This window comes from Chrysemys picta, chromosome 4 (assembly GCF_011386835.1).
Source record: "Chrysemys picta bellii isolate R12L10 chromosome 4, ASM1138683v2, whole genome shotgun sequence".
Classification (NCBI taxonomy): domain Eukaryota; kingdom Metazoa; phylum Chordata; order Testudines; family Emydidae; genus Chrysemys; species Chrysemys picta.
In genome coordinates this window covers 9903646-9928365 of record NC_088794.1, presented here as the reverse complement: position 1 = coordinate 9928365, position 24720 = coordinate 9903646, and the positions used below count along the sequence as shown (strand labels likewise).

At 53.2% G+C, this 24720-nt stretch overlaps 1 protein-coding gene across 3 annotated transcripts; it reads right to left on the bottom strand.

The window, feature by feature from the left end:
* Positions 1-8576: 8576 nt before the first annotated feature.
* LOC112061731 (glycine N-acyltransferase-like protein 3) lies at positions 8577-17698 on the bottom strand. 3 transcript variants are annotated; one of them, XM_065594517.1, is made up of 6 exons: positions 17555-17692; positions 16752-16881; positions 12769-12876; positions 12226-12352; positions 11827-11947; positions 8577-10459 (listed from the first exon to the last, which is right to left on the bottom strand). In XM_065594517.1, the coding sequence occupies exons 2-6, from the start codon at positions 16827-16829 to the stop codon at positions 9976-9978; spliced, it is 918 nt and encodes a 305-aa protein (XP_065450589.1). In that variant the 5' UTR covers positions 16830-16881; positions 17555-17692; the 3' UTR covers positions 8577-9975. The 3 variants fall into 3 exon arrangements, with proteins under 3 accessions (XP_065450589.1, XP_065450588.1, XP_065450587.1); XM_065594516.1 differs by lacking the exon at positions 16752-16881 and having other exon boundaries at positions 17555-17698; XM_065594515.1 differs by lacking the exons at positions 16752-16881; positions 17555-17692 and adding an exon at positions 15205-16674.
* Positions 17699-24720: the final 7022 nt, after the last annotated feature.

Here is a 24720-nt window from a genome sequence, read left to right as displayed (position 1 = left end):
CTGGCCGCATAGCTATTGAAGGGACACCATCATAGGACCTAACCACATCAGCCACACCATCAGGTGCTCGTTCACCTGCATATCTACCAATGTGATATATGCCATCATGTGCCAGCAATGCCCCTCTGCCATGTACATTGGCCAAACCGGACAGTCTCTACGCAAAAGAATAAATGGACACAAATCTGACATCAGGAATGGTAACATTTAAAAACCAGTAGGAGAACACTTCAACCTCCCTGGTCACTCAATAACAGACCTAAAAGGGGCAATTCTTCAACAAAAAAAACGTCAAAAACAGACTCCAACGTGAAACTGCAGAACTGGAATTAATTTGCAAACTGGACACCATCAAATTAGGCCTGAATAAAGACTGGGAGTGGTTGGGTCATTACAAAACCTAATTTCCTCCATAATAATTTCCCCCCACTGTTACTCACATCCTCTTGTCAACTGTTTAAAATGGGCCATTCTCATTACCACTACAAAAATGATTTTTCCTCCCTTGGTATCCTACTGTTAATTGAATTGTCTCGTTAGACCGACCTCCCACTGGTACGGCAACTCCCATCTTTTCATGTGCTGTGTATTTATACCTGCTCCTGTATTTTCCACTCCATGCATCTGATGAATCGGGTTCTAGCCCACGAAAGCTTATGCCCAAATACATTTATTAGTCTCTAAGGTGCCACAAGGTCTCCTCATTGTTTTTGCCGATACAGACTAACACGGCTACCCCTCTGAAACCTACCTTATTTAAAGGAATCTCAGCCAGACCTGGCAGAGCAGGAGAGGGTCTAATGATGAACACATTGGGTGTGTCTATGCAAGCTCTGTGGCCAGTCCATAGCTGGTACGGGAACATGACACCAGGGTTTCCTGCCGATCAGGAGTGGACAAGCTTTATACAGAGTAAAACGGATTCCTTTCGGGTTTGGATCCCATTGGGAACTGGGTGTCTGGGTGCTAGAGACAGGAACACTTCTTAAGCTGTTTTCAGTTAAATCTGCAGCTTAGGGGCATGTGGTTCAGACCCTGGGTTTGTGTTGGAGCAGACTGGCGTGTCTGGCTCAACAAGACAGGGGGCTGGAGTCCCAAGCTGGCAAGGAAAACGGGCTCAGAGGTAGTCTCAGCACATCAAGTGGCAGTTCCCAAGGGGGTCTCTGTGACCAGACCCATCACAGTTCATCTAGGATTGCCAACCCTCCAGGAATTAAAGATTAATCTTTTATGTCATGTGATGAAACTTCCAGGAATACGTCCAACCCAAACTGGCAACCCTAGGCACAGTTCTGTAAGAATGTGCGAGTTTCTAGTCCAAGTTTAATGTTCAATGCTTGTTTCAGTGTTGTTTGCGCTCCCAATTTCCATTTTGAATTTCACGTGGTGCCAGCAACCTGCCATTACTGGCTACATGTGGCTGCCTGCGGCTTGCAATACATTCTGCTTTGGGTAATAAATTGGAAATCCCTCCCACTCCTAGATTAATAACAGATGTGCCGCCAGAAACTGACCAGGCTCAGGGGCGACCTCTGCCTCTTGTGTTTCTGATGCTGGTTCCGCGGTGGGCAGCCCCTCTGGGGGGGGCATCAGAAAGCCCCTCCGAGTAGGGAACCAGGATGTGCCGCCTCATCCAGCACTTGCTGGCTCCCCGCTGGCACTGTGCTGGGTTCAGGGGTGAGAAGGTCGCTGTCCAGGCTGGCACAGCTGTTGTGTTGTGAAGTGCTGGGGGTGCAGCGCAGCACCCAGCACCTGGTCAAACTCCTCGTAAAAAGGGGCAAGTTGCGAGAGGGGCGGTTCCCATCCCTGTCTTTCTGGAATCTGCTCCCTGCGCTGATCACCGGTCTCCACTTGGCCCAGAAAGTAAACAAAGTGCTGCCTCCAGGGATGTTCCGTATTTTCAGTATTGATTGAGTTAGCTCTGAGACCCACCTCGCCTCAAGTGACACATCTCCCTTCAACAGTTGTGCAACCCAATATTCTACATAGCTTGTAAACTGTTGCCCGTACAAACATCTTGCAATAGCCATGATGGTCAGCTAGCTCGACAGCTAGTTCTTAGCTCTTGGTAGACCATTGTGACACACTGTACCCCAATGTTCACCACTTTTACAAGACTAGGATAAATTTTGTACACAGTATGCCTTGTGAGGTATCACAGGAAAACTCATAATTTGCTGATAATTATTGTCAGGGTAAAATATGTGTGGCAACATTATAGGTAACGTTATAAGATTGTGCTGTATGATGTTTGTGATGTTATCTGATTAAAATATAACCATATAGATCATTGTTGCAACCACTGTTATATATTTGCAAAAACTCTTGTACAAAATGTGGCATGTAAGATGTCTATGAAAAGGTTATGATTTGCTGAATATGATTATGCTATCTGTATGCACCTATCATTTTTGTATTTGAAGTTATGAGTATTGGCTCTATACCTGGATTTCAACTGTTTGCTCCTGGGGTAACACCCACAAGGTATTTAGTCTGCACATCTTGGAGGGACTATTCAAATTAAGGTTTCAGAGTAGCAGCCGTGTTAGTCTGTATCCACAAAAAGAACAAGAGTCCTTGTGGCATCTTAGAACCTAACAAATTTATTTGAGCATAAGCTTTCGTGGGCTACAGCCCGCTTCATCAGATGCACAGAATGGAACATATAGTAAGAAGATATATATAGATACAGAGAACATGAAAAAGTGGAAGTAGACATACCAACTGTAAGAGGCTAATTAATTAAGATGAGCTATTATCAGCAGGAGAAAAAAAACCTTTTGTAGTTATAAACAAGATGGTCCTTTTTAGACAGTTGACAAGACGGTGTGAGGATACTTAACATGGGGAAATAGATTCAATATGTGTAATGACCCATATTAAGTGGCTCATCAAGTAACACTTAACCGACAGTTGACCATGGGAGACCATGTACACTGAATGGACTGTCCTGCAAATGTGCTGTCTGGGTATAGGTAATGATTTCCTGCTGTGCCTAATCAACATTCTGCCTGGACATGTGACTTGCCCATATCATTCCATACCCCATCTTTTAATTTTCTACTAGCTGTGCTGAGGGCTTTGTTTGAAACAATGGGTTTCCCTCACATGGCAGAAGCTATAAAAGGCCCTGGAAACACCTCCATTTTGCCTCTTTCCAGCTCAAACCTCTCGACTAAGGACTTGTACTAATGGGAGCATCTAACCAAGGGACTGAGGTCCTTCCAAATGATTTGGAAGTAACCAGAGACTTATCAAGCCAGCAGTTTATTCCATCACTGCTACAAGCCTGAACCAAGAACTTTGCAGTTATTGTACTTATTTGATTCCTTGAACCAATTTTAACTCTCACCATTTTCTTTCTTTCTTTCTTTCTTTCTTTCTTTCCTTCTTTCTTTCTTTGAATATACCTTTAGATTTCAGATACTAAAGGACTGGCAACAGTGTGATTTTTGAGTAAGATCTGAGTTGTATATTGACCTGGGCATGGTCCTTTGGATCGGAAGAACTTGTTATTTGATTAAATTGGGTTTAAAGAATCACTCATCTATAAGTCTAGTGTTCTTGGCGGCGATACAAGGACTGGAATGCTTAAGGAAACTGCTATTCTGACTTCTTGTTAGCCAGTGTGGGGAAACAGAAATTGACTTTTGTTGCTGGTTTGGTATATCTCATGAGAGAATAGCCGACAGCTTTGGGGCGTATCTGCCCTATTTCTTAGCAGTTAGTCCTGAATTTGGTGTCTCAGTTGTGACCCACAGAAGGCTCAGTTACAATGTTACTAAGGCATATTTCAAATCTGGGGAAGCAGCCCAAATCAGTTCTTCAGAGATAAACAGGGAAATTGACATGTCAGTCAGGTGTCAACAAAATCAACTGGACTATATCACTAAGTTAAGCGGCCATTCTTTGACAGGAAGAAGGATGTGGGTGAGAAATTTACATCTTGGCAAACAGACTCGCTGGTGCCTGAACCCCAGCTGGAGGTGATTCTCAAAGAGGAGCTAAAGGTACAAAAATGAGGAACAGAGGCCCCAAATCACCTCTCTCTCTCCTCATCTCTCCTCATGGCATCAACAACGTTTGAAAGACAAAGGAAGCATCACTGAACTGGGGGAGTCGTCCTGGCTGAAAGAATCCAGCCAGACAGTTGTGAATACACGGCGAGAGAAATCCATTTGCTTTAAGTTCACTTAGCTTGTAAAGTTAGGTATTAGTCTGCATTTTAACTTTTATTTCTTTGTAACCGATTCTGACTTTTATGCCTCATTACTTGTAATCACTTAAAATCTCTCTCTCTCTCTGTAGTTAATAAACTTGTTTTGTTGTTTTATCTACGCCAGTGTGTTTGGATTGAAGTGTTTGGGACCCTCCACTTGAGATATCAAGATTTGTGCATATCATTTTCTATTAATGAAATGATGGACTTTCTATGACTTTGTATTGTCCAGAAGGAGAGAGCTGGGCAGTACAAGACGCATATTTCTGGAGACAAGTCTAGGACTGGGAGTTTGCTAGTGTCACTCTGCAACATAATTCAGGAGTGGCTGATTAGAAGCACTCCTATTCATCTGGGAGTGATTTTGCATGCTAGAGGCCATGTGTGAACAGACCCGGAGTGATTGCTTTCACAGCGAAGCAGGGTAAAAGGCTCCCTAGATTGGAGAGCTGAGGGGACACAGCTGTCCATCGGTCCAGATTGTACCCTGAGGAATGTCACTGTCACACAAGACCCCATCAGTGTAATAGTGAGAAAATGGTTGTTGGACATATAACATACCTGCCTGGGCGTGTTTGGGCACATCTGTGTCCCGTCGCCTCCTGGCATTGACGCCCTAGGCCTAGCCACTGGCTATTCCGAATGCATCTCCTCTGGGCCCTGTTGCCTGGATAGCGCATCTGCCCCCATGACATGTTGAGTCTCTATCTCATGCCTTTGGAGGGCTGTACTCCAGCTTACCAACCAAGAGTTGGTGCCTTTGGTTCTGTGTAGCCACGCTGAAGGGGGGCAGTCAGTCAGTACCCAGCACCTCTGGTTGAACGGGTAGGATCTTAGCTGTCGGACAACCCACAGTTGCCGAGCATTCATGTTCTATAACGGCATCATTCCATTCACTTGGAGTCCGTTTTCTGCTCAGAAAGGGATGGGATGCTGCTCGGTGCCCTCCCCTGCTGGCATCAGCAGCGCTCCCAAGCCTGTGTTGGATGCGTCAGTCCACAATTGAAACAGCTGGCCAGAGTCCGGCTTCGCCTTTCCTGACAGAATTTGTTTTACATCTTCAATGCCCCATCCTGCACTTTGACACCTTTACACTTAGACCTGCGCCTTTGAGTCTCTTCAGCACCATTCCCAGGTGATCCTTATGCTCTGGCAAGGAATTGCTGAAGACTGCAATATCCTCCATGTAGACACGGGCAAAGTCCTGTCACCCAGCCACTTGATTCACAAGCCTTTGAAAGGTGGATCCTGCACGCATTAACCCAAATGGTAACACTTTAAGCTCAGAAAGTCCCAAATCAGTTAGGAAGGCAGATTTTTTCCCGTTTATCACTATCCTAAGGCGATGTGCCAGTATCTCTTTGCTAAATCCAAGCTGTTCGGGTCTCTGTCAGAGCCCCACCTCCTCCTGCACTGTGATTCAGGGTCTCTTGATCGAGATACCCCACCACATCTGTAGCCACCCTCTGGCAAGGGCACTCTTTGTCACGTACCTACAGGGTCTGGTCTATGCTCCAGCCTGTAACCAGTCCCCTGGGAGCAACCTCTTTAGTGTGTGTGCTGAGCCACAGGGACCCACACAGTTCCACAGGGGCAGGCCTGTGGCCTCGGCAACTCTGAAACTGGGCCTTCGGCACCAGGGATCCCTGTCTCCCTGCATCAAATCCAGCCAAAGCCAGAGTCCTGCAGGAGACTTGTACTGGGCCCCTTCAGGCCGTGATGCTCCCTGTGAGGTTCTGCAGCGACAGTGGGCAGCCTGTGCAAAACAAGGATGAGTCACCTGGCTGCAGGAGGTGAGCATCCTTACGTCAGTGCAGAGAGACAGGGGCTCGGCCAGCATTCAGTCCCCCCGGTGTGAGGGGTCCACCCAGCCGAGCTGCTGTCTCCATCTGTCAGTCCCAGGGCAGAGCTGCTGTGTCTCCATGAGCCACGGTCTTATCGCCCCTCTTGACTCCTCTCGGTCCGTTGTCCTCCCCCAGCAAACACATGCTGGGTTCACATGGTCAGCCTGCTGGTGCTTCCGCTACATCTTGATTGGTCAGTCCTTGGGGTTCTCATTGTCCTCTCAGTTCCTCCATTGACGTGAGTCAGTTTCCGCCAATGTGTGAGGGGCCTGTGGAACTCACTGCCAGAGGAGGGAGCTGAGGGGGGTTCAAAGAGGGACTGGACCGTTTGAGGGAGAGCACGGCTAGCCAGAGTTGAGGGGTGCTGAACCTGCTTTGGGCTAGAGCCCGTCCCCCAGGGCTCGTGTACACAGGGAAGCTGAGCCGGAGCGGTGAGTGAAAGTGGCAAAAGTCCCCATGTGGCCACGGTCAGACCGGGGAATCGGCGCATACACGGGTCTGGGAAGGGAAAGGAGCCGCGCCAGGGAGAGGCACCGTCCCCCAGGGTAGCTGCAGCCCTGCTGGGGCTGGCGCTGGGAACAAATCACCCTCCACCCGCAGTCACCCCCGGTGAAACCCCTCTAGGGCTAGCGACTGGGCGGCAGGGTGGGATGGGGGGACAGATCATCCCCTCCCTGCTGCAGCTGGCAGAGCCGCGATCCTGGGCTCCGGCCCCGTAGGTCCCCCCTCCCAGCCTGACGTGGAGCGAGTCCTGGCTGTGCTCGCAGCTCGCCCCCTGCCCCTCGCGCAGGCTCCTGTGGCTCCCCTCTTCCCCAGACACTTGGCAGCCTCTTGCGCTCCCTGGCCCTGCAGCGCCTCCCCTCCCATGTCACGCTTGGCAGGAGCGAAATCACAGGTTGCAGCCTCCCAGAATAGACCCGGGGCTGTTCGGGTGTGACAGCCGGTCCCTGCCCGCCTGCAGTACAGCTGGGACTTGGTGGGGTGGGGGGGGAGTTCTGCCCTCCTGAATCAGCCCTCCCCACCCCCTCGGGAGTATTGCCCGTGGCCATCTCACTAGGGAGCGTCAGCTCTGTCCCCAGGAGAAAGGCTGCTCCCCTGGTGCCCGTCTGCCCCGCTGTAGTGTTGTGGGCAGGGGCAGGAAGCTCTGGCCAGGGGGGAATGGACAGGGGGCAGCTGGGGATCCTGGGACCTGACTGAGCTGCCTGGCTCAGGCCCCGTTAAAGCCACGTAGCCCAGAAGGGCTCAGACAGGAAGTGGCGCTGGGGAGGCCAGGGAGGTTCTGGGAACAGGCTGCGGTGGCCGGCAGGGGGTGACCCAGCTGCTGCCCCCCGGGCGACTGGCTGCTGCAGAGGCCGTGGTGGGGCGCAGCTTGAGCTGTGTTTGCAGGCTCGGAGCAGGGCTGTGTCTGTGCCGGAGCACGGTGGGCTTGTGGCCCAGTCCCCATGCGAGGGGGGGCCCCGGGGCACATAGGACACGGCTCACTGCTACTTCCTCCCCCCTCCTCTCTTGCAGGCTGGCTGGTGGCCTCCCCCCCCTACGCACCCAACTACTCCTCCTGGTTAGACTGCTGGAGCCAGCTGCTCAAGGAGGTACGTCCCGGCCTCGCCCCAGTCCCATAGCGCAGCGACGCCATGTGTGGGGCAGCCGTGCCTGGCACTCATCTCAGGGTGGGGTTATAAAAGGGCTGGGAAGCGCTGGCCCTGCTGTGTGACTAGGAGGGCTGGTGGTGGGGAAGGGCCAGGCAGACTGGGGCCTGGGTGACAGGCAGAGGGAAGCTGCCCGGGGCAGGGCAGGGCACCCTGACAGCCCTCTCCTCTCCTCTCCATGGAGGGGAACATGAACCGAGGGAACAGCCTGTTTTTCCGGAAGGTGCCTGCGGGGAAAGGTGCTGCACGTGTGGGAGGAGAAGCGGCTCTGCTCAGGCCGGAGCTGGGCGAGGGGCCCGGGGCCGGGCCAGATGCACTGAATGATGGGAGAGTGGTGATTTCTATACAGTTTTTTAAATAATGATTCAATCTTGGGAAATGGAGACTGTGTGCAAGTCTGAGGGTCGAAGTCATGAGGCAAGGCAGTGGCTGGCTGGGGGTGGGGGCCCAGCTCCCTGGCCGGTGGGGAGGGCGCTGTGCCCTGGTGGGACTGTGCCCTGGCTGGGGGCAGGGCTGGCTCTACCCCGGGTCTGCCTGCAGATGTGCCCGCCCTTCTCTGCTGTCGGTTCAGGCTGTGAAGGAGACACCCCACACTGGCCTGGTGCCCCCGGCTGGGACCCACAGCGCTGCTCCCTGTCGTAGCTCCCCAGACTCAGTGCTAGGCCCCAGCTTTTAAACCACTCCTTGGAGGAACCCTGTGACGTGCCAGACTCTCTTCCTCCAGGGCCGAGCACACGGCTCCAGCCCCCCTGCTTCACCCCACGAGCTCTGCCCGGCACGTCCCACTGAGACAGACCCCTGGAGAGACCTGGCTGCTCTTTGGGGACCAGTGTCCCCAGCTAGTGTTTGCAGTGACATCCCAAAGCCTTTTCCACACAGCACACGGTTTATTGGGCCCCTGGAACCCGGCCTGGGAGGTCCCTGGGCAGCAGAGAGAAGTGAAGGTGAAGACACAGGCCAGGGCCCCACCCAGCCAAGCTGCTGAAGAGCCAAACATGGATCCCGTCTCCATCTCTTTCAGTCCTAGCCGGGAGCTCCTGAGTCCCACCGAACGCCGACTCCTCTTCTTTGTGGAGCCTCCGTTGCTCTGGGCTGGTTTTGATCCTGAACGCCCAGTTCCTGCCCCCAGCCATGTGACACTCCCCCTCCTGGTCCTGCTCTGCCCCAGGAGAGGCTTTTTAACTCTTTGGCACCCACTGGGCAGACATGAATAGTACAGTGGGAAACTGAGGCACACAGGCATCAAAACTATTACAGAAAATTCACTCTTTGTCCCACCCCCTGAGAGGAAGGGTATGCGTGTCCCTGGGGCCTGCAAGGAGCCGGAGTGCCCCACCCCCTCTCCACACTGCTACTGACCTACCAGCAAGGGGGAGGAGAACCTGCCATGTCTGCCTTGTGTGTGGCGTCTTCTCCCACAACCCAATGGCTCACTGGGTCTGCACCTGGGCCCAGCTACACGGGGAGGAGCAGCCTGTGCACTGGGGCTGGCAGGGGGCAAGTCAGGCCAAAATTGCCTGCCCAGGACGTCCATTCTGGGGGGAAGGGAGAAGAGCGGATGCTCCGCTCTGTGTTCGGGCCCAGCAGGGCTCTACGGTGGGGTTCTATGGCCGCTCCCCTCCCGCGTGTAGTGCACCATCATCAACACAAGCCCTGGCCTGGCTTTCTAGCTGGCTGCTGGCCCTGGAGCAACCGTGCAAGGCCAGCACCTGCCCCCTATCACCACAGGGGAGGGAAGGGGTGGGCCACAGCTGGGACCTGTGGTCGGAGCCCAAAGGAGCTTGCACCAAAGCTCTGGCAAGACCAGGCACAGCTCCTGGAAAGGGGACCCCCCACCACAGCCCCAGCCGAGCAACAAACTGCCTGGGGAAGGGAGCGAGAGAGCGCCCCCTGCTGAGCCCAAAGCACAGGGCACAGGGGCAGGACTGTGAGTGGGGAGCGCCCCCTGCTGAGCCCTGACTGCTGGCGAGAGCGCCCCCTACTGAGCCTCTGTCCTGCTCCAGGGGATAATGGAGCATGAGCTAGTCTCCTCCACCAGACCCCGGCTTCCCAAGGGCTAACAGCTGAGCTCCCTTGGTGGCTGGTCAATGTGTATCCTTCTTCCTTCTCGGGCGTGGCAGGTCCCTGGTCATGGCTGGGCTGTGTCCCCATCTCCTCCCCTCCCCCAGGGCTATGTACTGCTGGAGCGTGGCTGTCCCCCAGAGCTGGGTGCAGGGCCCTACGCCGTGTCCCCTTCTCCTCCTCTGCTCTCCCCGCGTGCTATGTGCTATTGGGTGCGTCGCCGTTCCCCAGAGCTGGGCGCAGGGTCCTGGGCCGAGTCCAGGGCACTGGCTGACTGGGACTGGGTGAACCCGGGCCTCACTATCAGCCGGTAGAACACCCCAGGCAGGATGTGGAAGCCGAGGCGTTGCAGGGAGTGCAGTGAAGGCTTGTTGTCGGGGAGCACCCCGGTGTAAACAGGGAAGCCGCGGGCATGCAACTGTGCCGACAGCATCCCCACCACGGACCTCATGTGGTGCTGGCCGCGATGCTTCGGGAGGGTGTAACCGTGCGTCAGGGCAGCCACTGGGTCGGTGAGGCACCAGGAGATGGGGGTCCCCTCAGGGCCCAGCAGGCAGGCGTTGGGGAAGTGGCGGATCAGGAGGCACAGGTACCGCAGGCTCCAGTTGTTCCCCCCAAACTTCCAGGTGTCGTTGAGCAGCGTGGCGTGGGCGGGGGACACGGGGGCCAGCCTGAGCCCCTTGTCAGGCCTGCAAGACAGGGCAGGGGGGAGAGAGACACAGGATGGGGTGGGGTGAGCACAGAGGGGATTGACCTGGCAAGGGGAGAGGGTCAGTGCGGGGGGGGGTCGGGGGGAATAGAACCAGCAGGGGAAGGGGTAAGTCTAGGGGAGGGAAACGGGGAGCAACCAAACATGGGAGGTGTGAGCATACGGGGATGTTGACTCAGCTTGGGGTGCGGGGTGCAGTGAGCCCGGGGCTGGGGGTGTCGATCTGGTACAAGGGAGTGAGCCTGGGGAGCAGAAATTGAGCTGGTATAACATGGCATAGGAGAGGCGCAGGCTCCGGCAGCAGCAGTCTCTGGGGTTTGGGGCTGAGATGGGCTGGACAGAAAAGTAGAGGGGCAGGGAGGGTTGCCGAATCTCAAACTGGGGCGCATGGAATGTATCCTGTGGGGGAGGGGTGTGCCACCCAGCTCGGAAGGCAGCGCCGCCGCCAGCAGCAGCCGAGACCGACGGGTGGCGTGGTATGGCATTGCCACCCTTACTGCTGCGTAACGTTTGGCCTTTGCACTGGGAGGGGAGGCTATGGCAAATTCTGGGGTGGCTATAGCCCCATAACGCTCCCCCCAGTGTCCCCCAGGGAGGGGAGGGAGGCTGGAGTGGGACTGACCTGGCACAGGGAGAAGGGGGAGTTCTGGGGGGAGGGGATCAAGAGAGGCCCCAGGACATGGGGGAAGGTGACCCCTGGGGGGTAGGGGATTGAGCAAGGCCCCGGCACATGAGGGGAGGGGATCGAAACACTCCCGTGGCCTCAGCACAGGGGCTGTCTGACAAGGCCCAGTCCAGCCCCAGCAGAGTCATCGCTGTTGATGGGCCTCGGCTAAGCTCTGCCCGGAGACCTACCCGCTGACAGGAAAGGAGGGACCAGGGGGCTCTGTGCTTGGAACCCCCCTCCCTCAGAGGGGACGGCTCTGGGGTCAAGGACCCCTGGCTGCCCGTCCCAGGATACTGAAGGGTTACAGGCTGCCCCTCCCCCTGCTCTCCCCATTCTGGGGCCAAAGCGGTTCCTTGGCCCGTTTGGGTTACCCCTGCCCCCCAGCAAAGCTCTAGGGCTGACTCTGAGCAGGATGGGCCCTGAGCAGGATGGGAAATCCTTGGCAGCATGTGCCCAAGGCCTGGGGCTGTGTGTGGGGCCGTGGTGATGCCCTCACTCTGCCAGCACCGTTCGCCTGGGGAACTCATTGCCACTAGATCTAGGGCGCAATGGAGGCCTCTTGCCTGGCACCCCGGGGTCCTTCCCTTCCCCCAGCGCCGCTCCCCCCTCCATCTAGCACAGGCTGGTTGTGTACATTGCCCCATTCTCTCTCACACACCCCATATCTGGGGGGCACCTACCGGTACTGGGGCATGGCAGGCGGGTCTGGGTGCAGCAGCAGCCGGTACGGATACGTCTCCATCTCAAGCCCTCTGGCCCTGGCGATGTCCCTGATGGTCTCGTATACCCCGTCCTGCAGCCCTGCAGGGACAGCCGTGCACTGTCAGCAGGGGCCCCTGAAAGGTGCCCATGGACGTGGGGGGCCCAGCCCGCTGGGGGAGAGCAGCAGGGAGGGGCCAAGAGCCCTGTGGGCCGGCATGACCCAACTGGGGGTTCTCAAGCTTAGTTCATTCAGGATCCCGGGTCTGGATGGAGAAGGGGCCCAGGCAGGATCCTTGGGGCTATTGGCCTGTGGGAGGGAGAGCGGTTCCACTCCCCATGAGTCAGGTGCTGGATGGAGTGAGGCTGGAGGGGCTCACCCAGTATCTGGAAGGCCTGGCCCCAGTCCACGGCGCGACTGTTCTCCAGCAGGGCCTGGCAGGTGTCCTCGTCCCGGTAGAAGGTCGTGTACAAGTTGGTGAAATAATCGCTTGGGTCCTGCACCACCTGCAGCGGGGACACTGCCTGGGGGTGAGCGCAGCCTCTGCCCCCACCCCCATGACCCTCAGGGACGACATCGGAGGAGCGGGGCACAGCGAGCCCCAAGTAAGAGATTGAGGAGGGGGGAAGGGGCCCCGTGAACAGACCCAGGGGGCTGAGGGCAGAATGGGACGGGGGGTCTGGGCAGCAGGAGGGGGAGTCAGGCTGTGGGGACGTGGTGCAGACAGGAGGGGGAGGGGTAGAGATGACACCAAGCAGGGAAAGGGGCAAGGAAGTCGGGGAGGGGAGCGGGGCAATGATGGCATAAGGTGGGGGAGGGGAGCGGGGCATTGATCGCATCGCGGGGATGGGAGAGGGACAGTGATGGCGTCCGGTCGGGGAGGGGAGTGGGGCAGATGGGAGGGACCCAGCAAAGGCCGCACTTCTCTGCGTGACCGGGTCAGGACCGTTTTGAACTCTGGCCATGAATCCACCAGCACCTCCTGGCCAGCCGGGTTCCCGCGGTTCACATGCATCACAGCGCCGTAGACCTGCCAAGACACAGGGGTCAGAGTCCGGGGATGTCCCGGATCCCCAGGATCGGTGCTGGGCCCCAGCTTTTACTCTGCCCCTTGGAGCAGCCCTCAAAGTGCCACTCCCCAGGGGCCCCACTCTTCCTGCAGGGCAGGCCACCGCCTCTGAGATGGAGCCTCTGGGCTGAAGCCCTCCTGCTCCACCCCGCGAGCTCTGCCCGGTGCCTCCCACTGAGCCAGACCCCTGGAGAGACCTGGACGCTCTTGGCGGGCTCCGACACCCCAGCCTGTGTTTGCAGTGACACCCGGCAGCATTGTCAAGCCAGGCTGGTTTATGAGTCACGGAGAGGCCTTAGGTCAGCAGAGAGAACTGGGGGTAAAGCAGTGTCCATTGCAGTCAGCCAGGGCCCAGCCAAGCTGGAGTGAAAGACCCTTTCCAGGCTGTCTCTGTCTCCGTCTGACCTCCTTGGCCAGCTCCAGGTGAGAACCTCCATCTTTGTCCAGCACCCCCCACCTCCCAGTCTTGTGCTCTCGAGCTGGGGTCTCTGCTCAGCCTCCCGGCAGAGAGGTGGGGAAATCCAGGAGTCAGCAGCGCTTGCCTTGTCTCTCTGGCCCCCTTGGGGATCTGGGTTGAGTTCAACAAGTTACTTAAGGAGCCTTTATTCCATCCTCACAGGGAGGTGACACTCACCCCATGTCTCTTAGCCTGCCCTGAGAGTAAACTTAATCCTCCCCCTTGCCCCTGCAACTGGATAGTCATGCAACACATGGGGGAAACTGAGGCACGTATAGTGTTGTAAAAATATTACAGAAAAATCCTACTTTATTTAATCTCTTCACTGGGCAGGGTCACTTTAACCAGTGACCGTCCTGGTGAAGTTTGAACCCCCAAATGCTATCCATAGAAGCCACAGCATCTTCCCCATCCCTCTCCTACCAGGCACGGTCAGCATGCTGACAGCTGCCTCGAATCAAACTCACCCTTTCCAATACCCAGCTCAGAGCAGTCTCACATCCACGCTTAGGACAGGTCTGTTCGCTGACACTAGCAGGGGGCAGTGGGGAGTTTTCATGCAGCCTCAGCACCCTTTTGCCCCCCGCAAACATTTGGGTTTGAAACTGGGATGGGATCCAGCCACTGCACCCCCCCATCTGCCAGGGAATGAGAAGGGTTGTGGCCCCCCCTTCCTCCATGTGTCGGCCATCTTGGCTGCACCCTGGGGTGTCCTGACCCCTAGACTGGGGTAGGGAGTGACCCCATGAGCATTGGGGGATCAGTGTGGGTGTGTCCCCCTGCGAGGCTGGTCTTAGCCCAGCCGTGTCTCTGGGGCGCTGGTGTCCCAGGGTCTGGTGATGCAGGGGGCTCCCCGACACTGGTTGTGTTCCAACCCCAGGGCTGTGTGTATGCCAGGAATCCATTTCCCCTCCTGGGGTTAACCTCTTGCCCTCACCCCAGGCCAGGACCCCCCTGCTGGCGATTCTGGGTCTTAACCTTGGCCATGCCCTGCCCGTGTCTGCCCATGCTCAGCTGGGGGCTCAGCTCCCACCAGGTTCAGCTCTGACTCTGTTCCCCAGGGAGAGCAGGCTGCCAGCTGGCTCCCTTGGCCACAGCCTGAGGGAAGTTCTGCCGGAGCCCGTGTGACTCACATCTCCCGTATGGAGATGGGACGGTTCCCCTGCCCCACTCAAATACAGGGGTCAACTTCCAGACAGACAGGTGTCCTGAGCTCAACAGCCTTTCCTTAGTGTTACGGGCAAGGGGGGAACACCCTGCTCCCTGCCGGCCGAGCTATTCGCCTTTTCACTGACACCTCCAGTCTGAACCTCTGGCTCCTGGGGTTCAAACCCTTGGCTGGGGCAGGATCAGGGACTGGATTTTGTCTTAAGTTGATACAGAAAATCTCAGCAGGAGGTCAGAGCCGATGTCCAGGAGAACCATGACTACCAGCCCCCCGCCCCGAGACCTGTGTCTGCACTGGGATCCGAGCCGTCGGGAGGGTTTCTCCCAGTCGGCAGCTGGCTTCCATTTAGGTCCCACCCTGGGTCTTTTGCACACCCCAAAACCCTTTCATATAAGCCTCAGGTGTCAGGTCAAACAAAAGCAGTGGAGCCTTTTGGAACAGTTCCCAGTCCCCAGTATTAACGCCGTCCATCTGGCTGTACGTCTCTATGGCTATGGGGGCCCGAGCATGGGGATGAGACAGCAGAGCTGGTGCGAAGGGTCAACCAGGACCAAATCACAACCTTCTCAAAGGCATTGAGGTTGGTGTCTACAGCCCCTCCTCCTCCTTAAACGGATCCAGCTCGCTGCGCAATCCAGCATCCCTGGGGCCTTTGCCCACTTACCCTTTGCTGCATTTCTTCACATTTTTGCTGCTTCTCACAGCCAGCTGGTTCCCTCTCACGGTTTGCTTCCCGCACCTGGTAGCCAGGGGAAACTGAGGCACACATAGGATTCATACAAATATATAAAAGGCCCATTTTGTCAATGGTTTAGCTGGGTGTGGTCAGGGCCACCCATGGTGAGGACCAGGAGGAAATTCAGAGCCAGGCGGGTGGGGGTGTTCAGAGCCATGATTGGCTAGCACCCAGCTGTCCCACACTGTGATTGGCTGCCATGGAGCCGCCCACATGTTCATTGGCTTACGCAAACCCTGACCATATTGAGATTGGCTGGCACAGAGCCCGCTTGTGCTCTGATTGGATGGGCAGGTCCTGGCGGTTACGCTGGGTGAGCAGTAGGCATTGGTGCTGGATTTGGACTTTGGGAGGCAGGGGGGTGAGTGAGGAGAAGGCCCAGGGGAGGGCTCCTCCACCGCTACCTCTAACCTCGGGGAAGGGCCTGCCCTCCCGCTACCCCTAACGCAGGGCAGGGGGCCTGTGTGATGAAGTAGAAGCTTTCTGTAGTATCTTCCTGATTCAAATGTGTGTCTCAGTTTCCCTCTGCGTCCTGTACTGCTCTGCGCAGCGTGTGAAGGGAAGGGACGGGTTGTGACTCATGTAACAGCCCGGCTGGAGACCAGCCTCATTAACCAAGGGAATAAAGTCTACACACACGCAAGGAGGATCTGGAGAGACCATGGAAACCCCAAAGGCTGGGGTGGACGTTCACACCGAGCGAGCGAGATTCCCCCTCACGGCTCTGCAGCAGAGAGGCCCCCAGCTGAAGAACAGCGGCCGCGAAGGGTCAGGATACGGGGCTAAGTGCCGGCTTTTGGGGGGGTCTCAGCAGCTATCACCTTGGCCTAAGAACAAAGGGACAGAGCCAGAGCAAGCCATGGGGCCCATGACGTCTTGGCTGGCTCATTGCCCAGGCTTGGCCAGGCTGGGCTGTGGCTTAACCTTTGATTCCCTGTGCTAACCTGAGGAGTCTATAGCCAGGTGACTAATGAACCGCTACTGTGTTTTGAAAAGGCTGCCAGGGTCTCTGCCAACACACACCGCAGGGCCCGGTCCAAGCCTCCCGCAGGTGTCTGGCTTCGCTGCAGGGAGCCACGGAGAGAGATGGGAGGGCTGGTGTCAAAGGCCCAGTGGTGGAGGTCACGGGCTTGCCCCTGTGGAACTGTGTGGAACCTCGGTCCCTGGCCCAATACAGGGGTTACCCCCAGGGGCCTGGTGACAAGCTGGGGTACGGCACATCCCCTGTGGATCTAGGAGAGCCTGCCTAGCCCCTGAACTGCTGCCCCCTCACCTGGAGAAAGGGTCTGCCCCCAAACTGCTACCCCCTAACCAGGTGGACGGGCCAGCCCTCTCGGTACTCCCGACCCAGGGGATTGCACCCCAGTCCAATATGTGCCCCATCACCAGGTGTCTATGAGGGACTTTGCCCTGCTCTCTGCCCAGCCCGAGGGTGGGAGGGTTCGGCCCTGCGGGGGCGGGCGAGTCCTGGTCACCAGCAGCGTGTCAGGCAGGCCCCGCCGTAGCATCCCCTCCAGCAGCCGCAGCTTGGAGGAACAGCTCAGTATCAGCATCGCTAGCCGGGATGGGCCTTCACAGCTTCCAGCGGGACACTGCGAGGGACACCTGCGGGGACAGGAGACCCATCAGTTCCCTGTGACTGTCTCCCAACCCCAGAGACAAGCTGCCAGCTCCCAGCCCTGCCAAAATAGCAAACACTATGTGTAGAGCCCACCATAGCTCACCCGTCTGTGCGCAGCCCCCCGTGTGTTCACCAGAGATCTTACAGTAACTAACCAGTCTGTGTGCCGCCCCCGCGCTCATCAGAGACCCCACAATAATTCACCAGTCTTCTGTGCATGGCCCCCGTGTTCACCCTAGACCCTACAATAACTCACCAGTCTGTGCCCAGCCCCTGTGCTCCCCAGAGACCCTAAAATAACTCACCAGTCTGTGCATGACCCCCGTGCTCACCAGAGATCCTACAATAACTCACCAGTCTGTGAATGGCCTCCGTGCTCACCAGAGACTCTACAATAACTCACCAGTCTGTGTGCGGCCCCTGTACACACCAGAGACCCTACAATAACTCACCAGTCTGTGTGCAGCCCCTGTGCTCACCAGAGACCCTACAATAGCTCACCAGTCTGTGCATGGACCCCGTGCTCACCAGAGACCCTACAATAACTCTCCAGTCTGCGCACAGCCCCTGTGCTCACCAGATACCCCACAAGAAGAAGGCTGCTGTAAGGCCATGTGATGCCACTGCTGTCCGTACAGGGCTGGGGCTCCCACTCACCTGGGGTGACTCCGTGCCAGGGGAAGGAGCGGTTCCTGGGTGTCTGTGGAGCTGCGAGGTCCCTGTCTGTCTCTCCCTCAGGGGCTGCTCCAGCCTCTTATCCCCAAGCGAATGAACCATTAACAGAGTCTGCCAGTCCTGGAGCCCAGAGGCAGTGACATCCCTGCACCCGATTGGCAATTTTGCTCTGGGCAGAGGTCGAGGGGCCTTCGGGGAAATACAAATGCACCCAGAATGCACCAGGGCCAGGGGCAGAGTGAAAGCAGGGGCTGCCTGACCCCCCTTCTCCACCAGTGCCCCTCAATCCCGACCTGCAGCCCCCTGCTATGCCGGCCTGGTTTTGGTCACTGTGTGTCCACGCCGCACCCAGCACAATGGGGCCCCAATGACCCTGAGTGTGAGCGCCCCACAGCAGGAAATGCATTTCCTATAACATACCAGGATTCAGCTTGGGCCTTCTCATCACATTTGAAAGCCCCAGCCTCCTGGAAGACAGTGCCATGGTCAATAGAGCCACTTTGGGTCAGATCAGCCAGTGGGGGGAAAAAAACCAACAAAACCAGGGGATTGGTCCCTGCGACAAAGAGTATCGGGGGGTAGCCGTGTTAGTCTGTATCTACAAAAACAACAAGGAGTCTGGTGGCACCTTAAAGACTAACAGATTTATTTGGGCATAAGCTTTCGTGAGTAAAAACCTCACTTCTTTGGATGCATAGAGTGAAAGTTACAGATGCAGGCATTATATACTGACACATGGAGAGAAGGGAGTTACTTCGCAAGTGGAGAACCAGTGTTGACAGGACCAATTCAATCAGGGTGGATGTAGTCACAACCCCAGAACCCCGACCAGGAATATTCTATCTGCTACCCAAGATCCATAAACCTGGAAACCCTGGACGCCCCATCATCTCAGGCATTGGTACTCTTACAGCAGGATTGTCTGGCTATTTGGACTCTCTCCTCAGACCCTACGCTACCAGCACTCCCAGCTATCTTCGAGACACCACCGACTTCCTGAGGAAACTACAATGCATTGATGTTCTTCCTGAAAACACCATCCTGGCCACCATGGATGTAGAAGCACTTTACATCAATATCCCACATGAGGATGGACTACAAGCTGTCAGGAACAGTAACCCTGATGAGGCCACAGCACGCCTGGTGGCTGAGCTTTGTGACTTTGTCCTCACCCACAACCACTTCAGATTTGGGGACAACTTATACCTTCAAGTCAGTGGCACTGCTATGGGTACCCGCATGGCCCCACAGTATGCCAACATTTTTATGGCTGACTTAGAACAACGCTTCCTCAGCTCTCGTCCCCTAGTGCCCCTCCTCTACTTGCGCTACATTGATGACATCTTCATCATATGGACCCACGGAAAGGAGGCCCTTGAAGAATTCCATCTGAACTTCAACAATTTCCACCCCACCATCAACCTCAGCCTGGACCAGTCCACACAAGAGATCCACTTCCTGGACACTACAGTGCAAATAAGTGATGGTCACATAAACACCACCCTATACCGGAAACCTACTGACCGCTATACGTACCTACATGCCTCCAGCTTCCATCCAAGACACATCACACGATCCATTGTCTACAGCCAAGCCCTAAGATACAACCGAATTTGCTCCAACCCCTCAGACAGAGACAAACACCTACAAGATCTTTATCAAGCATTCGTAAAACTACAATACCCACCTGGGGAAGTGAGGAAACAGATTGACAGAGCAAGACGGGTACCCAGAAATCACCTACTAAAGGACAGGCCCAACAAGGACAATAACAGAACACCACTGGCCATCACATACAGCCCCCAGCTAAAACCTCTCCAGCGCATTATCCATGATCTACAACCTATCCTGGAAAATGATCCCTCACTCTCACAGACCTTGGGAGGCAGGCCAGTCCTCGCTTACAGACAACCCCCCAACCTGAAGCAAATACTCACCAGCAACTACACACCACACCACAGAAACACCAACCCAGGAACCTATCCCTGTAGCAAACCTCGTTGCCCACTCTGTCCCCATATCTACTCTGGCAACAGCATCAGAGGACCCAACCACATCAGCCACACGATCAAGGGCTCATTCACCTGCACATCCACTAATGTTATATATGCCATCATGTGCCAGCAATGCCCCTCTGCCATGTACATTGGCCAAACTGGACAGTCCCTCCGCAAAAGAATAAATGGACACAAATCGGACATCAGGAATGGTAACATACATAAGCCAGTAAGTGAACACTTCAATCTCCCTGGTCATTCTATTACAGATTTAAAAGTCACTATCATTGAACAAAAAAACTTCAGAAACAGACTTCAAAGAGAAACAGCAGAACTAAAATTCATTTGCAAATTTAACACCATTAATCTGGGCTTGAATAGGGACTGGGAGTGGCTGGCTCATTACAGAAGCAGCTTTTCCTCTCCTGGAATTGACACCTCCTCATCTATTATTGGGAGTGGACTACATCCACCCTGATTGAATTGGCCCTGTCAATACTGGTTCTCCACTTGCGAAGTAACTCCCTGCTCTCCATGTGTCAGTATATAATGCCTGCATCTGTAACTTTCACTCTATGCATCTGAAGAAGTGAGGTTTTTACTCATGAAAGCTTATGCCCAAATAAATCTGTTAGTCTTTAAGGTGCCACCAGACTCCTTGTTGTTTTTGTGACAAAGAGGGAATTTTTGGTAGTATTTTATGACCCATGTATGTGCTTCAGTTTCCCCTATGTATTGCAGTGTTACCCTGTGGGGAGAAAAAATAGGAGCAAGTTTGCTCTCAAGACAGGTTCCGAGCCATAGGTGGGCGTCACCTCCCTGTCTGGGTGGAGGAGGGAGTCATTAAGGAATTAGTTGAAATTGACCCACACCAAGAAAGGGGCCAGAGAGACAATGCAAGCCCCCATGGTTTATGGATTTTCCCGCCTCTCAGCAGGGAAGCTGAGCAAAGACCCCACCTCGAGAACAAAGGACTGAGAGGGGGAAGGTAGGGGAGTGTGACAGAATGTACCCTTGTGCCCACACCATACCCACTGTTGTAATAATCTTTGTACAATCTTGCAATGTATTATTTGTAAATGTATAATTTGCTGGTCAGTATTGCCCTGGTCTAATATGTGTGTGCAACATTGTACGTGAAGTGAGACGATTCTCCTTTATGGTGTTAACAGGTGCTCTAACCTGAGGTTGGCAAACAGGCCTGTCTCAACAAAGGAATGGGTGCTCTGCTTAATTTGCATTTAAGCAACAAACAGAGTCAACAAGGAGGAAGGGAAACAAAAGAAACTGCAACAGGGGAGGAAAAAGCACCAGGGTGCATCTTTCCCTACAGACTCTCCCTCCTGAATCTCAGCTGCAAATGTTTTCCAAGTGTTTCCAGCGCTCTGTGGAGAAAGAAGTGGTTCAGGACTATTTAGAAAAGCTGGACGAGCACAAGTCCATGGGGCTGGATGCGCTGCATCCGAGGTTGCTAAAGGAGTTGGGAGATGTGATTGCAGAGCCACTGGCCTTTATCTTTGAAAACTCATGGCAAGTGGGGGAAGTCCCGGATGACTGGAAAAAGGCTAATGTAGTGCCCTGGAAAAATCATGGAGCAGGTCCTCAAGTAATCAGTTCTGAAGCACTTTGAGGAGAAGAAAGTGATCAGGAACAGTCAGCATGGATTCATCAAGGGCAAGTCATGCCTGACTAATCTAATTGCCTTCTATAATGAGATAACTGGCTCTGCGGATGAGGGGAAAGCAGTGGACGGTCTCTCACAGTATTCTTGCCAGCAAGTTAAAGAAGTATAGACTGGATGAATGGACAATAAGGTGGATAGAAAGCTGGCTAGATCATCAGGTTCAATGGGGAGTGATCAATGGCTCCATGTCTAGTTGGCAGCCGGTATCAAGCAGAGTGTCCCAGGGGTTGGTCCTGAGGACGGTTTTGTTCAATATCTTCATTAATGATCTGGAGGATGACATGGACTGCACTCTCAGCAAGTTTGCAGATGACACTAAACTGGGAGGAGTGGTAGATATGCTGGAGGGTAGGGATAGGATACTGAGGAAAGTCATTGAACGAAATGCAGGGGTCAGGAAAAGGAGTGAAACGATGAAGGTCAGCCAGGAATAAACAGAACTGTCTCATGGCCCTGAATCCGGTGTGTTTTGGGGAAAGTTGAAGAGACCACAGAAAGCCAGTTTGTTAAGTGGGGAACATGGAGACCTATGAGATGGGTAGGAAATAGGAGGGAGCGTGGGCTATAATGGCAGAGAGAAAGGAGGGTCAGGGCAAAACTGGGAGGCAAAATCAAATCAGTATTTCAGATGCCTATATACAAACGCGAGAAGTATGGGTACTGGTGAGTTATTGTAGGGTCTAAGCAGGAAGAACTGGAAGTGCTAATAAATAAATGACAACTATGACATTGTTGGCATCACCGAAACTTGGTTGGATAATACACATGATTGGAATGTTGGTGTGGATGGGTACAGCTTGCTCGGGAAAAAGGGAGGAGGTGTTGCCTTATATATTAAAAATGTACACACTTGGACTGAGGTGGAGGTGGACATAGGAGACGGAAGTGTTGAGAGTCTCTGGGTTAGGCTAAAAGGGGTAAAAAACTAGGGTGATGTCATGCTAGGAGTCCACTACAGGCCACCTAACCAGGTGGAAGAGGTGGATGAGGCTTTTTTTAAACAACTAACAAAATAATCCAAAGCCTAAGATTTGGTGGTGATGGGGGACTTCAACTATCCAGATACATGTTGGGAAAATAACACAGCGGGGCACAGACTATCCAATAAGTTCTTGGACTGCATTGCAGACAACTTTTTGTTTCAGAAGGTTGAAAAAGTTACTAGGGGGGAAGCTGTTCTAGACTTGATTTTAACAATAGGGAGGAACTCGTTGAGAATTTGAAAGTAGAAGGTAGCTTGGGTGAAAGTGATCATGAAATCATAGAGTTCACAATTCTAAGGAAGGGTAGAAGGGAGTACAGCAGGGATGTTCAGGGTTTTCAGTATTGATTGAGTTAGCTCTGAGACCCACCTCGCCTCAAGTGACACATCTCCCTTCAACAGTTGTGCAACCCAATATTCTACATAGCTTGTAAACTGTTGCCCGTACAAACATCTTGCAATAGCCATGATGGTCAGCTAGCTCGACAGCTAGTTCTTAGCTCTTGGTAGACCATTGTGACACACTGTACCCCAATGTTCACCACTTTTACAAGACTAGGATAAATTTTGTACAAAGTATGCCTTGTGAGGTATCACAGGAAAACTCATAATTTGCTGATAATTATTGTCAGGGTAAAATATGTGTGGCAACATTATAGGTAACGTTATAAGATTGTGCTGTTTGATGTTTGTGATGTTATCTGATTAAAATATAACCATATAGATCATTGTTGCAACCACTGTTATATATTTGCAAAAACTCTTGTACAAAATGTGGCATGTAAGATGTCTATGAAAAGGTTATGATTTGCTGAATATGATTATGCTATCTGTATGCACCTATCATTTTTGTATTTGAAGTTATGAGTATTGGCTCTATACCTGGATTTCAACTGTTTGCTCCTGGGGTAACACCCACAAGGTATTTAGCCTGCACATCCTGGAGGGACTATTCAAATTAAGGTTTCAGAGTAGCAGCCGTGTTAGTCTGTATCCACAAAAAGAACAAGAGTCTTTGTGGCATCTTAGAACCTAACAAATTTATTTGAGCATAAGCTTTCGTGGGCTACAGCCCACTTCATCAGATGCACAGAATGGAACATATAGTAAGAAGATATATATACATACAGAGAACATGAAAAAGTGGAAGTAGCCATACCAACTGTAAGAGGCTAATTAATTAAGATGAGCTATTATCAGCAGGAGGAAAAAAAACCTTTTGTAGTTATAAACAAGATGGTCCTTTTTAGACAGTTGACAAGACGGTGTGAGGATACTTAACATGGGGGAATAGATTCAATATGTGTAATGACCCATATTAAGTGGCTCATCAAGTAACACTTAACCGACAGTTGACCATGGGAGACCATGTACACTGAATGGACTGTCCTGCAAATGTGCTGTCTGGGTATAGGTAATGATTTCCTGCTGTGACTAATCAACATTCTGCCTGGACATGTGACTTGCCCATAACATTCCATACCCCATCTTTTAATTTTCTACTAGCTGTGCTGAGGGCTTTATTTGAAACAATGGGTTTCCCTCCACATGGCAGAAGCTATAAAAGGCCCTGGAAACACCTCCATTTTGCCTCTTTCCAGCTCAAAACTCTGGACTAAGAACTTGTACTAATGGGAGCATCTAACCAAGGGACTGAGGTCCTTCCAATGATTTGGAAGTAACCAGAGACTTATCAAGCCAGCAGTTTATTCCATCACTGCTACAAGCCTGAACCAAGAACTTTGCAGTTATTGTACTTATTTGATTCTTTGAACCAATTTTAACTCTCACCATTTTCTTTCTTTCTTTCTTTGAATATACCTTTAGATTTCAGATACTAAAGGACTGGCAACAGTGTGATTTTTGAGTAAGATCTGAGTTGTATATTGACCTGGGCATGGTCCTTTGGATCGGAAGAACCTGTTATTTGATTAAATTGGTTTTAAAGAATCACTCATCTATAAGTCTAGTGTTTTTGGTGGCGATACAAGGCCTGGAATGCTTAAGGAAACTGCTGTTATGACTTCTTGTTAGCCAGTGTGGGGAAACAGAAATTTACTTTTGTTGCTGGTTTGGTATATCTCATGAGAGAATAGCTGACAGCTTTGGGGCGTATCTGCCCTATTTCTTAGCAGTTAGTCCTGAATTTGGTGTCTCAGTTGTGACCCACAAAAGGCTCGGTTACAATGTTACTAAGGCATATTTCAAATCTGGGGAAGCAGCTCAAATCAGTTCTTCAGAGACAAACAGGGAAATTGACATGTCAGTCAGGTGTCAACAAAATCAACTGGACTATATCACTAAGTTAAGCGGACATTCTTTGACAGGAAGAAGGATGTGGGTGAGAAATTTACATCTTGGCAAACAGACTCGCTGGTGCCTGAACCCCAGCTGGAGGTGATTCTCAAAGAGAAGCTAAAGGTGTAAAAATGAGGAACAGATGCCCCAAATCACCTCTCTCTCTCCTCATCTCTACTCACGGCAT